Source organism: Rhincodon typus, chromosome 5 (assembly GCF_021869965.1).
Source record: "Rhincodon typus isolate 14 chromosome 5, sRhiTyp1.1, whole genome shotgun sequence".
NCBI lineage: Eukaryota > Metazoa > Chordata > Chondrichthyes > Orectolobiformes > Rhincodontidae > Rhincodon > Rhincodon typus.
Window position 1 is genome coordinate 73,395,754 of NC_063336.1, and position 16,829 is coordinate 73,412,582.

General features: G+C 41.3%; 1 protein-coding gene across 1 annotated transcript in view; it reads right to left on the minus strand.

The window, feature by feature from the left end:
• Positions 1-16,829, minus strand: part of LOC109919852 (regulating synaptic membrane exocytosis protein 1-like) — a 424,455-nt gene that overhangs the window by 34,431 nt on the left and 373,195 nt on the right. The window contains exons 24-26 of the mRNA XM_048597070.1: positions 15,581-15,719; positions 4,083-4,192; positions 1,811-1,912 (exon numbers count right to left, since the gene is read on the minus strand). Of these exons, the coding sequence (XP_048453027.1) occupies positions 1,811-1,912; positions 4,083-4,192; positions 15,581-15,719 (351 nt within the window). The remainder of the gene's footprint in view (positions 1-1,810; positions 1,913-4,082; positions 4,193-15,580; positions 15,720-16,829) is intronic.

The window sequence follows — 16,829 nt, forward strand, 5'->3', positions numbered from 1 at the left end:
TCAGAACCCCCTTCCCCTCCCCCATTTCTGAAGAAGGGTCTAGGCCCAAAACGTCAGCCTTCCTGCTCCTCTGATGCTGCTTGGCCTGCTGTGTTCATCCAGCTCTTCCTCTGCATAAAGCCGTACTGACTACCTCTAGTAAGTCCATTCTTCTCCAAATGTGAGTAAGTCCTGTCTCTGAGAATCTTCTCTAATAATTTCCCTACCACAGATATAAGGCTGACTGGTTTGTAATTTCCTGGGTTATCGATGTTGCCCTTCTTAAACAAGTGAACAACATTAGCTGTTCGGCAGTCTTCTAGGGTCTCGCCTGTGGCTGAAGAAGATACAAAGATCTCTGTCATGCCCTCAGAAATCTCCTCTCGAGCCTCCTTCAGTAGCCTGGGATAGATTCCATCAAGCCCTGGAGACTTACATACCTTAATGTTTTCCAAGACACCTAACACCTTCTTAATATCGACATGCCTTACAGTATCAACAAACACCTCTCTAACCGTACCATCACGCATGTTTTCTCCTTGGTAATTATCGATGCAGAGTACTCATTAAGGACCTCATCCACTTTCTCTGGCTTCACGCATAAATTCTTTGTCTTTTCCCTAGCTACCCTCTTGATCCTAATGTAGGTCTGATGTACTTTGGAGTTCTCCTTCATCCTATTTCTCAAGGACATTTCATGGCCCCTTCTAGCCCTCCTAATTTCTTGCTTCTTCTCTGCTTCTGGTATACTCCTCAAGGACCTGTTTGATTTCAGTTTCCTAAACCTCACATATGCTTCCTTTATCTTTTTGACTAACCCTTCAATATCTCTTGTCATCCGTGGTTCCAGAATCTTGCCATGCTCATCTTTCACCGCTGTTGCAGTATAAGTTTACAGAGTTCTGACTCCAACTGTACAAGGTGCTAGTGATACCAGATCTGGAGTATTGTAAGCAAATTTCGTCCTTGATTTAATAAAATATATTATTTCATTTGAAGCATTTCAGAGAAGGTTCACTAGGATGATCACTGGTATAGGTGGATTGTCTTATGAGCAAATGTTAAGTAGGTTGGGCCTTTGTTCATTGGAGTTTAAAAGGATAAGAGGTGATCTCATTGAAACATATCATACTTCTCAGGGTAAGATCCATGCTGAAAGGATGCTTCCCATCATGGGATATCTAGTCTCAGAATTAAGGTGTGCTGAATAAAGATGTGATGAGGAGGGATTTCTTCTCTCAGAGGGATGAGAGTCTTTGTAACTCCTTACCAGAAAGAGCTATGGCAGCAGTGTCCTTGTACATATTTAAGGTTGAGATAGATAAATTCTGTATCAGAAGGGGAATCATGGGTTCTGGGGAAAGGGCAGGAAAGTGGATATGAGGAGTGCTAGATCAGCCATGATCCTTTTGAAAGGTGGAACTGCTTTGAAGGACTAAACAGCCTACCCCAGTTCCAATTTATTATGGTCAATGGTTTCACCTCATTCTCATGCAATTTACTCTCCAGCGTGTATTAGGAGGCCTTAAATGGTAATCAGATTAAAATTCCTGACTTTCAATCAAGAACTATCCTTTAGACCTTGCCAACTGCTTGCCTGGAATATAATTAACTGCCATTAAAGTTCCCTTCAATAGTTCCAATCTTAATTCAGTGGCTAATGTGTGCACTATCTTAGCCCTTACTCAGCCACCTTTCTACAGTCTTTTCTCAAAGTCCCTCCCATATTAAGGTGAATTAGGCTCTTGCTTCATTCCATCTCTGTTCAGTCTTTTCAGGTCCTGAGCATCCGGAAGATAGGAAGACATAAAGTAATGTGCAGTTTATTTACCAGGGAGAGATTTTGAACCTGTTTTCTGACTGAGGCTTCGGGCTCGAATCACTTCAACTTCCAACTGTCCCTTCCGATCCATCATCCCGATCTGAATGTCACCTGAGAAAACAAAGAGCATTTAAAACTTAAAGTTATATAAAACCTTTTGACTGTAAGAGTTATGGTTCTTATTCCCAGGTACGAAATTCAAAAATGCATCTTTTGAAAGTACAGTTTTAAGACAGCCTGAGAGATACCAAAAACTGAACAGGCAACAGTACTGACCTCAACTAAAATTCATACCTATCTTAACCCGGATTGATGCAGGAAAGATGTGTCACAGAAGATGTGAGCAATTTTTCTCAACAATGCAAGAACACTTTATCAGAATGACTCCAAGATAATGAGAGCAAAGAATCAAAGGGAAGTATGGCACAGGAACATGCCCTTCGGCCCTCCAAGTCTGTGCTGATCATCATGCCCTGACTAAACTAAAAAACAAACCTTCTGCCCTTATTCGGTCCATATCCCTCTAATCCCTCCCTATTTATATAACCATCCAGATGCCTCTTAAATGTCGTCAACGTGCCTGTTTCCACCGCGTCCTCTGGCAGCGCATTTCAGGCTCCTACCACTCTCTGCATGAGAAACTTTCCTTGCACATCTCCCTTAAACTTTTTCCCTCTCTTCTTGAAGCTGTGCCCCCTTGTAACCGAAACTTCAACCCTGGGAAAAAGCCTCTGACTATGCACCTTATCTATGCCTCTCATAATTTTGTAGACCTCTATCAGGTCTCCTCTCAGCCACCATCTTTCCAGTGAAAACAATCCTAGTCTTTTTAACCTTTCGTCAGAGGCAATGCCCTCGAGATCGGACAACATCCTGGTGAACTTTCTCTGCACTCTCTCCGAAGCTTCCACGTTCTCCTGGTACTGTGGCAATCAGAACTGCACACAATACTTCAAGGTTTACAGTTACACAAGAGGCAAAGCAGTTAAGTCTGAAAGTTAGTTGAAGTCTCAACATCAGAAGTCCTTATCAAATTAAAAATTAACAGAACATTGAAACGAAAACAAACTATAGCAAACGCTCAAAATTTAAAATGAAAACAGAAAATAAAAGCACTGCAGTGCATCTTGTCACACTGGTTCACACTGCTGTCACTGTGTGCAGGTAGTGAAAGGGATTCATGTTAAAGCTGGTGGATGGGATGTGTAGTGATTGGAACCAGGTGGATCTCGCTATGACATCCTTGATTGAGGTTGTTAACCACTGCCAATCAGGAAGCCCTGGCTGACCAATATAAACAGGGGATTTAGAATCTTCTCAGTTCGCAGACTAATTCTGAGTTCACTTACTGCACACACGTACATAAAGGGTGACTTGATGATAGGATACCAGCCTCTGTGCAGTTACTTCAGATGCCAATCAAGAGAGCATTTCTGCACAGTAATAACAAGTGCTTCTGGAGCTGCACACATCTGGCAAATGATTGACAGGCTTTGGGGAGTTACAAGAGGAGACACTCATTGCAGGATTCTAGCTTCGGCCCTGTCATATAACTCTGTATTCATTGCACAGATGTTATGTATTTCCAACATTTTGCTTGTCTGTCTTAGTTTCCTAGCATTTGCATCTTTTTATAAACCAGTTTAGGAAGAAGTAGTTAAGAAATAGGAGCAGGAGTAGTTGATTGGTCCCTTAAACCTGCTGCACTTTAACATAATGGCTGATCTTCAAGCTTGCTTCATTGTCCCTTTCATATCTCTGGATCCCTTGGTGGGCAAAAGAATTAAATTTTTCGTGGACTTGGCACATTTAACCATATTACCTAACAGGATTCCTCTCTAAACTCTAAACTAATTGTCAGGCGATACAGATAAAATCTGGGACTGTCTACCATGGGGGAAATATATGCAGAATATTGCTAAGTGACAGGACAGCACTTCAAGAAGCAATTCCATTTACTCCACACTAATGTCTCATTTGTCCACTATGCATCCCTTATTGCGTTATGCATAATTATTAATTATCAGGGCATTCAACCTCAAATCCAGCAAAGCTGAAAAGGGACCAAACAATAACAACATTTTCAAAATAACTTTCAAAATGGTATCACTGAAAATGACAAGGTAAAACAAAAAGGATATTGTCCCATATGTACAGCAATATTTGCTAAGTTAAATTTAAAATAACCTGGCTCTCTCATGCAGCTAAAATATGCTCCATGCTCTATTGTCAAAAGCATTGCAAATAATAATCAATGCAATTCTGGTGGCTCATCACTTACCCATGGCAGGTGTTGCTAATGTCTGTCTCCCAACAAGTTGTGCAGGTCCTAGTCCATCGAGGAATTCACTGAACTGACTGTCAGCTCCTAGTCTCATCCCAGGGAATAAACTGAAATAAACATTAGCACTTAGTGTGGCTGGAAGTATTCTGCTGAATAACTGCTTCAAATTAACCTGGCGATTGAGTGCTTCAAGAAAGGAGGACATTCACATGAAGCTTTGGTTGAGAAACCGCAGTTCTCTGGATGAAAATCAGTCCTCTCATGTCAGCTGTTAGTTCTGGTATCACCTTCCACCATTTCAATGGCTAGCTTTCCTTCTATTGTAATTTTCCTTCCCATCTCTTCCATGGAAGTGCTCACCCAAGTCGCCAGACATCACCAGGAGTTTCCATTTGACTATGCCTTTAATGCTGAAAAATGACTCAAGCAGTTTACTCCAGGCACAAGGGAAAAGAGAAGGAAGTCATTATGCAGTATGATCAAAATATTGATCAGAGAGGGAGTTTCAATATCTCCAATTTTCTGGATTCTACCCTATGTTGACTCAAATTACCTCAAATTTTCACCAGTTTTTTGTCACTCCAATATCCTTAGTTTATTTAGAGTCACTTTGTATTGTTGAATTTAAAGATCTGATTTAATTCTTTCTCCCGTTCTGAATGTAAGCTTTACGCCTGGAATCTTAACTATGTGTTCTCTCCATAGATGTCTGTTGGAGAGGCAGAAATTTGGGGACAAGAGCCATGAATGAGAGGGAAAGATCATCTGGCTGGATAATAAAGCAATAAATTAGCCTGGGTGGACATATGGAAGTAGGGAAATGTAGGATGGTGAAGCCAGATATTGAGCGACTAGAGTCACTAGAATGGCAGGTGATGTGGACTGGAATAGGATATAAACTCTTAGAACAGAATCTGCTGGAGCTGATGAAGAGTCAGAGATTGGCCTGAAGGTTTATCAAGGCTAGAAATGACAAACAGGATTTCAACTGCATATTACATTGCAACTACAGCAAAGAAATAGGTCACGACATTCCACACAAGTCTCAGCCCTCTCTGATTACTTCATCTCACCTTCTTTCTATTCCCTCTTCCCTCAGATACATCTCCAGCCTCTCCTTAAGTAAATCTAATATTTGCAGTCTTGTGATGGAGGTGATGTGGTGTGGATGCTACAAAAGGATGTGCAACAGTCTGACTCGGTCTGAGACAGGAAGGATGCCAAGTCACTTGCTCACGTATACAGAGTATATATTCAAGCTACAGTTTAGAACATAGAACATAGAACATAGAACAGTACAGCACAGTACAGGCCCTTCAGCCCACGATGTTGTGCCGAACGTTTACCCTAAACCTAAGGTCTATCTAACCTCTATCCCTACCTTATACTACCATCCATATGCCTGTCTAATAGCCACTTAAATGCCCCTAATGAGGCCGACTCCACTACCCTCTCCGACAATGTGTTCCAGGCCCCTACCATTCTCTGAGTAAAGAACCTACTTCTGACGTCTCCCCTATATCTACCTCCACTCACTTTAAAACTATGGCCCCTCGTAATAGCTACCTCCACCCTAGGAAAAAGTATCTGGCTGTCCACTCTATCTATACCTCTGATCATTTTGTACACCTCTATCAAGTCACCTCTCATCCTTCATCGTTCTAAAGAGAAAAGCCCGAGCTCTCTCAACCTTTCCTCTTAAGACCTTCCCTCCATTCCAGGCAGCATCCTGGTAAATCTCCTCTGCACCTTTTCCAATGCTTGCACATCTTTCCTGTAATGAAGCGACCAGAACTGGACACAATACTCCAGATGTGGCCAAACCAGGGGTTTGTATAGCTGGAGCATAATTTCACGGCTCTTGAACTCAATCCCTCTATTAATGAAAGCTAACACACCATATGCCTTCTTAAAAACTCTATCCACCCATTTTCTGAAGAAGGGCCTAGGCCCGAAACGTCAGCCTTCCTGCTCCTCTGATGCTGCTTGGCCTGCTGTGTTCATCCAGCTCTACACCTTGTTATCTGAGATTCTCCATCATCTGCAGTTCCTACTATCTCTATCCACCTTGGTGGCAGCTTTCAGGGAACTGTGGACATGAACCCCAAGATCCCTCTGCTCCTCCACACTGCCAAGAATCTTTCCATTAACCCTGTATTCTGCTTTCAAATTTGTCCTTCCAAAATGAATCACCTCACACTTTTCAGGGTTAAACTCCATCTGCCACTTCTCAGCCCAGCTCTGCATCCTATCAATGTCCCTTTGTAACCTAGAACAGCCCTCCGCACTGTTCACAATGCGACCCACCTTCATATTGTCTGCGAACTTGCTAATCCACCCTTCCACTCCTTCATCCAAATCATTTACAAAAATCACAAATAGAAGAGGACCCAGGACAGATCCTTGTGGTACACCACTCGTAACTGAACACCATGTTGAATATTTTCTGTCCACTACCACCCTTTGTCTTCTAAGGGTCAGCCAATTCTGAATCCAATCTGCCACATTTCCCCCTACCCCATGCCTCCTTATTTTCTGCATGAGCCTACCATGGGGAACCTTATCAAACGCCTTACTTAAATCCATGTATACCACATCCACTCCTCTACCTTCATCCACGTGTTTGGTCACCTCTTAAAAGAATTCAATAAGGTATCACAAATCAAACTGTGCCTATCCAAGTGATCATAAATCCTATCTCTCATAGCCCTTTCGAATAATTTGCCCACCACTGAAGTAAGACTAACTGGCCTGTAATTTCCGGGGTTATCCCTATTCCCTTTTTTGAACAAGGGAATGACATGTGCCACTCTCCAATCTTCCAGCACTATACCTATGGACAGCTTATGGCAGAGACACTAATTACAAACACTAAATGGCTGTTCTAAGTCTGGAAATTAACTGCCCAAAATATTGCTAGTGTCAGAAAATTGGCATGCATTTCGCATACCCAAACAGACATTTGGACCTTGGTATGTGTAAATTAAAAGCTTAACACATTGTTTGAAGAGTGTCATTACCCACCCCAAACAAGGACACCAGTACTCTCCCTCCCCATCACCACTGATAACCACTGACCTCACCTCCACTGATATAAGATTACAAATTAGGAATAGAAGTTTGTTCTGTCATTCAGTAAAATCATGGCTGATCTCTTTCTGTTTTGAAATCTGTGTTTCCACCTATCCCTGAAAACCTGTGATTCCCCTGCCTAACAAGAATCTAACCAGCCCTGCCTCAGAAATATTTAATGGCCCTGCTTCCATTGCCTTCTGAGTGAGAGTTCCAAAACTACATAATTCTTTCAGAGAAAAAAACTCACCTCATCTGTCATAAAGTGATTTTTAAAAAAAAGTAATGCTGTGCCTTCTAGTTGTTGACTAGAAGAGGAAATATCCATTTGATATCCACTCATTTACTTCAATTGAGTGACCCCTCACTCTTCTAACCTCCTGTGAAAACAAGCTCAGTCTGCCCAACCTTTTCTCAAAAAAACAACTTGCTCATTCCAGGCATTTTTGTAAACCCCTTCTGAATCACCTCCAGTGTATTTACATCTTTCCTCAAATAAAGAGACCAAAACTACAACACTGCATTCATTTATTCCTTATGTGTTTACTGCCAGCCAGCCAATCTTCTATCCACGCAAATATATTAGCCCCTGCAAAATCAGCTTTTATTTTCTGGAAGAAAAAAAAATTCTAGAAATCTAAATACAGTATAGGCTCCCCTTAATTCTCAGCCCTTTAAAAAAAGTCTACTAAATTTGTAGACCTCAAAAACAATGTTGACTCTTCCCGATTACTTTGAGTTTTCCAAGTGTCCAGGTACAACCAACAATGATTGATCCTAACACCTTCCCCCTGAAAGACATCAATTTAACTGTCTTACAATTTCCTGTTTCCTGTTCTTGAATAGAGGGGTGATATTTATTACGAACCAGTCTGGAACCTTTTCTGAATCTAGGGAATTTTGGAAAATTAACACCAAAACATCTACCACCTCATTAGCCATCTCTTTTAAGACACGAGGATGAAATTCATCTAGGCCTAGAGACTCGTCAACCCACATCTTCAATCAGTTTGCTTAATTCTGCTTTCCTTGTGTTTGTAATTTCATTAAATTCTTCCCTTCTTTCTGGGCCTATCTACAGCAATCATGGGAAGAGCGTTGGAACATTGCAGCTGAGAGCCAGAGTGGAGCGGGCTGGCGGCCTGGAGTGGCGTGGAACGACTGAGAGTCAGAGTGGAGCAGGCTGGAGGCCTAGAGCTGTGTGGAGCGGGCTGTAGGCGTGGAGCAGCTGACAGCTAGAGCGGAGTAGGCTGGAGCGGTGAGGGGCAAGCTGGAAGCTTGGACCAGTGCAGTGTGGCTGAGAGCCAGAGCAGAGCAGGCTGGAGGCCTGGAGCAGCATGGAATGGCTGACAGACGAAGTGGAGCGGGCTGGAGGCACGGAGTGGAGCAAGGACGGTTGTTGGACTGGGGTCTGGCACATGCGGTCAGCAGTTTGTGAGGCCGGTCAGAACACATGTGGAAGCCCCTGTGCTGATTTACTACAATGTAGTGTTTATCTGTAATGTGTTTGTCTGATTGTAATGTTTATCCTTTTAACTATGTCTTATTTTTAACTTATACTATGAATCACTGTAAGGTAATGCAACTTCTTTTCTTTTTTATTCCTCTTTTTGTATCTGAGATTTGTACCAAGGTACTTTATATCTGAGATGAGAGGCGACATTGTAACTTTTCACTGTTCTCTTGTACTTGAGTACACGTGACAATAAAGGATAATAAGAACTGCAAATGCTTGAGTCAGAGAGCTGGAGCTGGAGGAACACAGCAGGCCAGACAGCATCAAAGGAGCAGGAAAGTTGACGTTTCGGGTTGGGACCCTTCTTCAAATAAAGGATATTCTATTCTATTCTTTTCTATACCTACTGATCCCACAATTTCGTGATTGCCATTGACCCCATTGCACACTGGCTCCCATTGCCCACTGATACTCACTGACCCCAATCGTTCACAATGCTAATTAACCCCACTGCCCACTAACCCACTGACATCTGCTGACGACCTCACCCAAGACACCCACGAACTCCATTGGAGTCATGATCATATTCAAAGGTAGAGCAGCCTTGAGGGTTGCATTACCCCTTCAGCTCCAAGTTCTTATGTTCTATGTTTATTGCCCAATACTGCCTATTGACTCCATTGCCCACTGACTCCATCGCCTAATGATGTCCACTGATCCCACCAATCCAATCACTCACTGACCACAACACACACTGATGTCGACTAACACCAAAAGTCCAACTGACGCTATTGACTCACTGACCACTGATCCCCACTGACCTCATTACCCACTGATACCCACAGACTCCACTGCCCACTGGTATTCAATGAATATTTCTCCTCTGTGTTTACTGTGGAGAAAGACATGAAGACTTGGGAACTTGGGGAAGTTAGTGGCGATATCTTGGGTATCTATATCTATCACAGTAGAAGTGGTGTTGGAAGTATTAAATTGTATGAAGGTGGATAAATCTCCTGGTCTTGATGAGATATATCCAAGAACCCTGCAAGAGGCTAGAGAACAAATTGCGGGGGCCTTGGCTGATATATTTGCATCATTGTTAGCCACAGGTAAGATCCTAGAAGACTGGAAGGTAGTAAATGTTGTGCCATTATTCAAGAAAGAAAAACCTGGCAATTATAGACTAGTAAGCTTAACATCTGTGGTAGGTAGGTTACTTGAGACCTATTCCCCCTAGAACCGACCTAAGCTTCATCCCTGAACACTCTGGGGTAATTTAGCATGGCTGATGCACCTAGCCTGCACATCCTTGGATTGTGGGAGGAAACCGGAGCACGCCCACGCAGATACAGGAAGAATGTGCAAACTCCACACAGGTGGTCGCCTGAGACTGAAATTGAACCTGGATCCCTGGTGCTGTAAGGCAGCAGTGCTAACCACTGAGCCACGGTGCCGCCCAATTTTGTTTATTGTAACACACCCCATATGACTACTGGCAGAATTCCAGCGGAATTGTTACATAGAAAACAGCCCAGAATGAGGTTTTCATTGAAGATGTTTGGTTACATTAGGTTTGTACAATTAGATAATACTTTATATTCAGACTCTTCACACACTCTTTACTATCAAGTTATAAATTAACCGTTTTTCATGCATAACATTAGAACCAAAAAAACGTTGACCCAATTTGATCTCTTGACACATTGATCTATAAAACAATTAGTATAAAGTTATGAACGTGTCTTCTACATGATTACTACAAATTTGGTTTGGCAAGTCTGCATGAAGAGCTCCATAATTACTGTATCACATGCACTTTCTGATTTATACTTGTACATGACAACTGTGGTTTGACAGTCTACTCCTAAATATATTTTCTGTCCCTTGCTTTCCTTAGCTCCACCCAAGAGATTTCTGAAGGTGAGATCCTTTCTCTCTCTTATATTTCTGTAAAATGTTTATTAGAACATAACAATTAATTTGTCTGTGCTATTAACGTATCAAATTTGTTCTGAATACTTCACATATTGAGATATAATACCTTTAGATTTCCTTTATTTCCCCAAGGCTCACCTTGTCTTCTAATGCATTATTCAGTTAAATTATCAGGAAATAAAAAATATCTATGACACAATAACCAGTGAAAATGAGAGCCAAATAGGAACTGAAAGAACATATGAATTGGAGTCAATTGGGAAAGTTAGTACAATTTGGAAACACTTTGAGATACCAACCACAAAAGGGAGTGAACTATGAAGAGATAACCACTAGAAATAGAAAGGAGGAAAGGAGAGAATAATACTCAACTAGGGGAAGAGTTGCATTGTGGTAACGTTACTGGATTAGTAATCCAGCAGCATCCTAGTTAATGGTGTGGAGGAATGGATTCAAATCCCACCATGGCACAGGGTAAAGTTTGAATTCAACAAAAATCTGGAATAAAAAACAAGCCCAATGTCGATCCATGTGAACATTGTCAACTTTCGTTTTGAAAAATAACCTGATTTACTAATGTCCTTTAGGGAAGGAAAACTGTCACCCTTTGTTGGTTTGGCCTATAATTCCAGATTTACTCCAATGTGGTTGACTTTTAACTTTGTAAAAACAGCTACTACGTGTCCTTGAATAGGCTCAATTTTGATTGTGGCTTTCTGACATTTCTACTGTTCATCACTCTTTGAATGGCTTCTAATTGTATTGGTGATAACTCCTAGTTGACTGCTTTATTCTGGCTATTATTCACTAGTTGGAATGCTATTTCTAATGGGCATCAGCAACCTCCCATTGGGAAGCTGACTTGGTGTGATTGCCTGTACAACGGAGAGGAGAATGGGGTTTGAGAGCATTTACAATGATTCATTAGGGATAGTTAAACGCAAACAAGATTTCACTTAGGGTAGAAAGAACTAATGAGTGAAATTTGGAAATAGGTTTTCGCCTAAAGTAATAATAGATTTTAGAAACAATTGTTTATAAGACCATACTATGCCAAATGTCATTTTCAAGATTGAAACAGGTTTTTACAGAAGTTAAATATACCAGATGCTGGAAATACTGGGCAGGTCAGGCAATATCTTTAAAGAGAAACAGGTACCATGTTAGGTCAATGACCTTTCATCGGAATAGATTTATTTTTCATTTAGCATCGCTGAGAAAAGATCTGTTGAAAAAAGCTGTTGAAGCTTTTGCCTTGCATTCATCAGGACAATTTGCAAGAAATACCAAAGTAAAGGGGAAACTATTTTTATCTTATATGGGAAGTTGGTCCTGATTGGTTAACAAAAGGATTCTGATTCATAGAGGCATTGCCATCGAGAATGCACCAATTAGATGATGACCAACAGTTAACTACTAAATTTTGTTTGAAACAGGCAAATTGAATGACTGGTCAAGGCATTGCTCTGAGAAATGAACTAGAGTATGGTCTATCTGTGTCTATGCGTGTGTGCATTCATTCTGTCTGCAAAGAACAGGACCCAGTGTATTAATATTATGCAGCTTCCAGTGTGCCAAACTGCAATCCAAATTCACAATCTTAAATTAGTTGTCATTGAGTCCTACAGCACAGAGATAAGCCCTTGGGCCCAAACAGGTCCATGTCGATCAAAATGTATATCCACGCTAATCCCATTTCCCTGCACTTGGCCCATATGCTTCTAAACATTTTCTATCCACGTATTGTCAGTGTAATCTTTGCAAATGTTGAGCCAATGCTGCATGTAAAAGAGTTTTTACTCATGTCAGAGTCATACAGCAAGTCTGCACCGACATAACTACCACTAAAGGCACTCTAATCCCAATGTCCTGCACTTGTCCCATATCCTTGAACGTAATGATACTTTAAGTGCTCATACAATTTGTTTTTCCAGATTGTCAGTTTTCTGGCATCCACTACATTCCCGGGCAGTACATTCCAGATTCCCACCACTTTCTGAATGAAAAACCTTTTCTCAAATGCCCTTTGTATCTCCTGCCCCTCACCCTAAAATTATGCCTCCTTGTGTTCTCTATCCACCCTGTTCATACCCTTCATAATTTAATACACCTCAATCAGGTCCCCCTCTCCCAGTCTTTCCTGCTCTAAAGAAAACAATCTAAGCCGATCTAGTCTCTCCGTAAAGGTCAATTTCTGCATCCCAGGCAACATCCTGGGGAATCTCCACTGTACCCTCTCCAATGGTATCACAGCTGTCCTGTTGTGAGGTGACCAGAAATGCTCACAGTATTCCAACTGTGGCCTAACCAATGCTCAGTACAACTCCAACATTACCTCCTTGCTCTTATACTCTATACGACAACTGATGAAAGCAAGTGTCCCATATGCCTTCTTAACTATCATATTCACCAGCTCTGCAGATTTCAGGAATCTGTGAATAATTACCCCAAGATCCCTCTGTTCCACTAAGCTACTTAGTCTCCTGCCATTCATTAAATACTCCCTCATCTTGTTGTTTCTCCCAAAATGCATCACCTCACACTTATCAGGGTTAAATGCCATCTGTCACTGCTCAGCCCATCTGACCAAACTATCAATATCTTCCTGAAACCTACAAACGTCTTCTTCACTATTAACCATCCTACCAATCTTGTGGTCATCTGCAAACTTGCTTAACATTCGCCACACATTTTCATCTATATCATTTATGTATTTAACAAACAATACGGATCCCAGTACTGATTCTCGTGGTAAAACACCGGACACTGGCCTCTGGTCACTTGAACAGCCTTTTACTACTACCCTTTGTGCCCAATTACTAAGCTAGTTTTTGATCCATCTTGCCAAATTTCCTTCAATTCCATGTGTTTTAATCTTCTCAATAAGTCTCCCATGTGGGACATTTCAAAAGCTTTGTTAAAACCCATATAGACTACATCAACTGAACTTCCCTCATCCATATACATAATCACATTTTTGAAAAATTCTAACAAATTTGTCAGGCTTGATCTCTCGCTGACAAAGCAATGCTGACTATCCTTAATTAACCCATGCCTTTCTAAGTGGCTATTGATTCTCTCCTTCAAAATTTTCTCCTTTAGTTTCCCTACCACTGACGTGAGACTCATGCGTGTAATTTCCTGGTTCATCTCTATCACATTCTTGAAAAGTGGAACCACATCAGCTATCCTCCAGTCCTGGTGTCCAGAGAGGAATTAAAAATTTGTGCCGGAGGCCTTGCGATTTCCTTGCCTCCCACAGTAGCCTGGGATGCAATTCATCTGGGCTAGGGGATTTGCCCATTTTTAAGCCTGACAGAACCTCCAATTTCCTATGTAAAACTGTGCAAGTTCCCCTCAGCCCCATTTCCTGAATTTAGTACCTACATTCTCCTTTTCCAGAGTGAAGACCAAAAAGAAATATTAATTCAACACCCTTCCCTTATCTTGTGGATTCACACACAGATTGTCACCATGGTCCATAATGGGCCCTACTTTTTCGCTGGTCAACCTCTCCCTTTAATGTATTTATAAAATATCTTGGGATTCTCCCTAATCCTGTTTGCAAGTCCTTTTTCATCTACAATTTTGTTTTTCAAATTGCTTTCTTAAGTTCTCTCTTGCACTTCCTATACTCCTCAAGGGCAGCAACTGAACTGCTCCCTTTGGACTTGCTGAAAGCCCTTCTCTTCTTCCTCATTCAATCCTGAATTGTCCTGGACATCCAGAGTTCTCTGAACTTATTGCCTAAACTTCCCCCAAAGAACACACATTGGGCTTGTACTATCACTAAAATGTTCCAGATCCAGCACTACAGCATCTCATTAGACCTTTTACGCACTTATACAAAAAACTCCCCTGGATACATTTCAAGAAGTCCGTGTCCGCTAAATCCTTAACACTATGACTATTGCAATTTATGTTGAGCAAGTTGAAATCCTTTAGTGTAATTACCTGATTATTACTCTGACACACCTCTGTGAACTGTCTACGTATTTGCTCCTCTATTTCCTACTGACTCTTTGGAGGCGTATAATACACTCTCAGTGAAGTGACTGCCTTCTTAACATTCCTAAGTTCTACCCACAAAGCCTTGTTTGAGGACTGTTCCAAGATATCATCTCTCTTTATTCCAGTAATTAACTCCTTAATTAATAGTGCTACACCACTACCCTTTTTAACACCCTCTTCTGTCTTGCCGAAACATCCTATAGCCTGGAATGAGAAGTTGCCACACCAACACTACCTCAACCATGTTACTGTGATAGCAACAACACTACACTTCCTTTTGTTAAACCACAACATTAACTCATCAGTATTAACTGTTACATTCGTAGCATTAAAGGCCGTCCAGCCTTGTCTTACTGTCTTGACACCCAATATAGCTGAACTCATTCTGACTTGCTTCCTTTGCTACAGCTTGAGGTGTCTCTGTCTTACCAATATTTGTGTTCCCTCCTCCTGCCAGACTAGTTTAAATTCCTCCCAACAGCACTAGCAAACCTACCTGCAAGGATGTTGGTCCCAATGTGGTTCAGGTGCAGACGGTCTCATTTGTACATGTCTCACCTGGTCTAAAAATGCTCCCAGTGATACAGGAATCTAAAACCTTCATTCATGCACCAAGTCTTGAGCCATGCATTTATCTGTCCTATTTTTCTATTTCCATACTCACTAGCATGTCACCACTACTTCTTTGCTGAACACCATCGAGAATTGCAACAAATTAGTCAATACAACTTGTTTTTTTTAAATTAAATCTACACTGACATCCATTTTGTCATCCTAAATTTTTCCAAGTATCAATTAATTTTATCTCATGTTATTGTCTTTAAAGGTTTGCCCTGACATTGGGCTGACCAGCCTGTGGTTCCCAGGTTTTTCTCCTCATTTTGCTAAATCTTTGCCCTGGAATAACTGGAGACTGCAAATTTTTGTGACAAACATAGTCTTTAACCTGGAATCTGACAAATTGATGCTTGCCTATCATAGGGCATATCCACACCAGACAGCACAGTGGCATACTTACTTTCCCTCAGAACTGTAGCTGTTCATGCTGCCATCGGTAGATTCCCGGCTGGCTTGTCGAGTCATACGCCGCATTTCCACTGCCATGCCAGTCTCTGTGCTTCTCTGGATGGTATTTTTGGATTTCCTCCCTCCAGTTTCTATGGAAAAACACGGCTTTGAAATTAACGAGCAATATTTTTGTATCAGACTCGCCCAACAACACAGAAATCAGGACTTGAAAAATCTTTGATAAGTCAACTCTGCTTCTTACATTTACTAAATTTCAAAGTTACAATGATGGATTATTTGAAGGCCGGTTTAGCGAAGCAGCCTGAGGCTCAGTGAAAACAGAGCCATCTTGCATCTTCCACTCTCTACAACTGCATGTTATCATTACAATATTAATATTTTTAGGTACTGTGGTAATGTTTGAGAGATGTTGACATTCTGCTGGTATCTTAGCCAAGTGCTAATGCCTTAACTATGTGCCAAGACACTAAGGGTCACACTCCTTGCTTCCAACTGAAATTTGCGACTGGAATTTCCACTCAGTAACTCAAGCAACCTCTGTGTAAGACACAGAGAACAAAAACACAAAAGATTGGAACCTTTTCATCAAAGGTGACTTACGGCTCAAACCACTTCTGCTAAAGTTTACAGGCCTTGTCCATAAAACTTACCATGCTACAAGTTTAAAACTGAGGGATTCTAATGGTACTGCAAGACTCTTCGAATTCATAGATTAGTTGCAACCTGCTGCACATATTACCATGTTTGCAATTTTGACTGCCTGACTTAAAAAGGAATGCACTTACTTTAGAAGCAATTGAGAGAATCACAAAACTTTGCTCAACGTGCTTGCACTGGCTCTATTATCGAGAATAAATCTCCTGTCTTTTCTCAATATTTCTTTATACTATTACTATGAAATCAAAGCATCCAATGCGCTCTTTAATGCCTCAATTGAACCTGCCTCCACCACATTTTCAGGCAGCGCATTCCATACTCTACTTGCTGTGTGAAAAGGTTTTTTCCACACATCATCCTTGCTTCGTTTACACAACATTTTAGAACATAGAACGTAGAACATAGAACAGTACAGCACAGTACAGGCCCTTCAGCCCATGATGTTGTGCCGACCTATTATCTTACTCAAAAATCAAATGACCCTGCATACCCGACACTTTACTATCTTCCATGTGCCTATCAAAGGGTCGCTTAAATGACCCTAATGTACCTGACTCCACTACCACTGCCAGCAGCACATT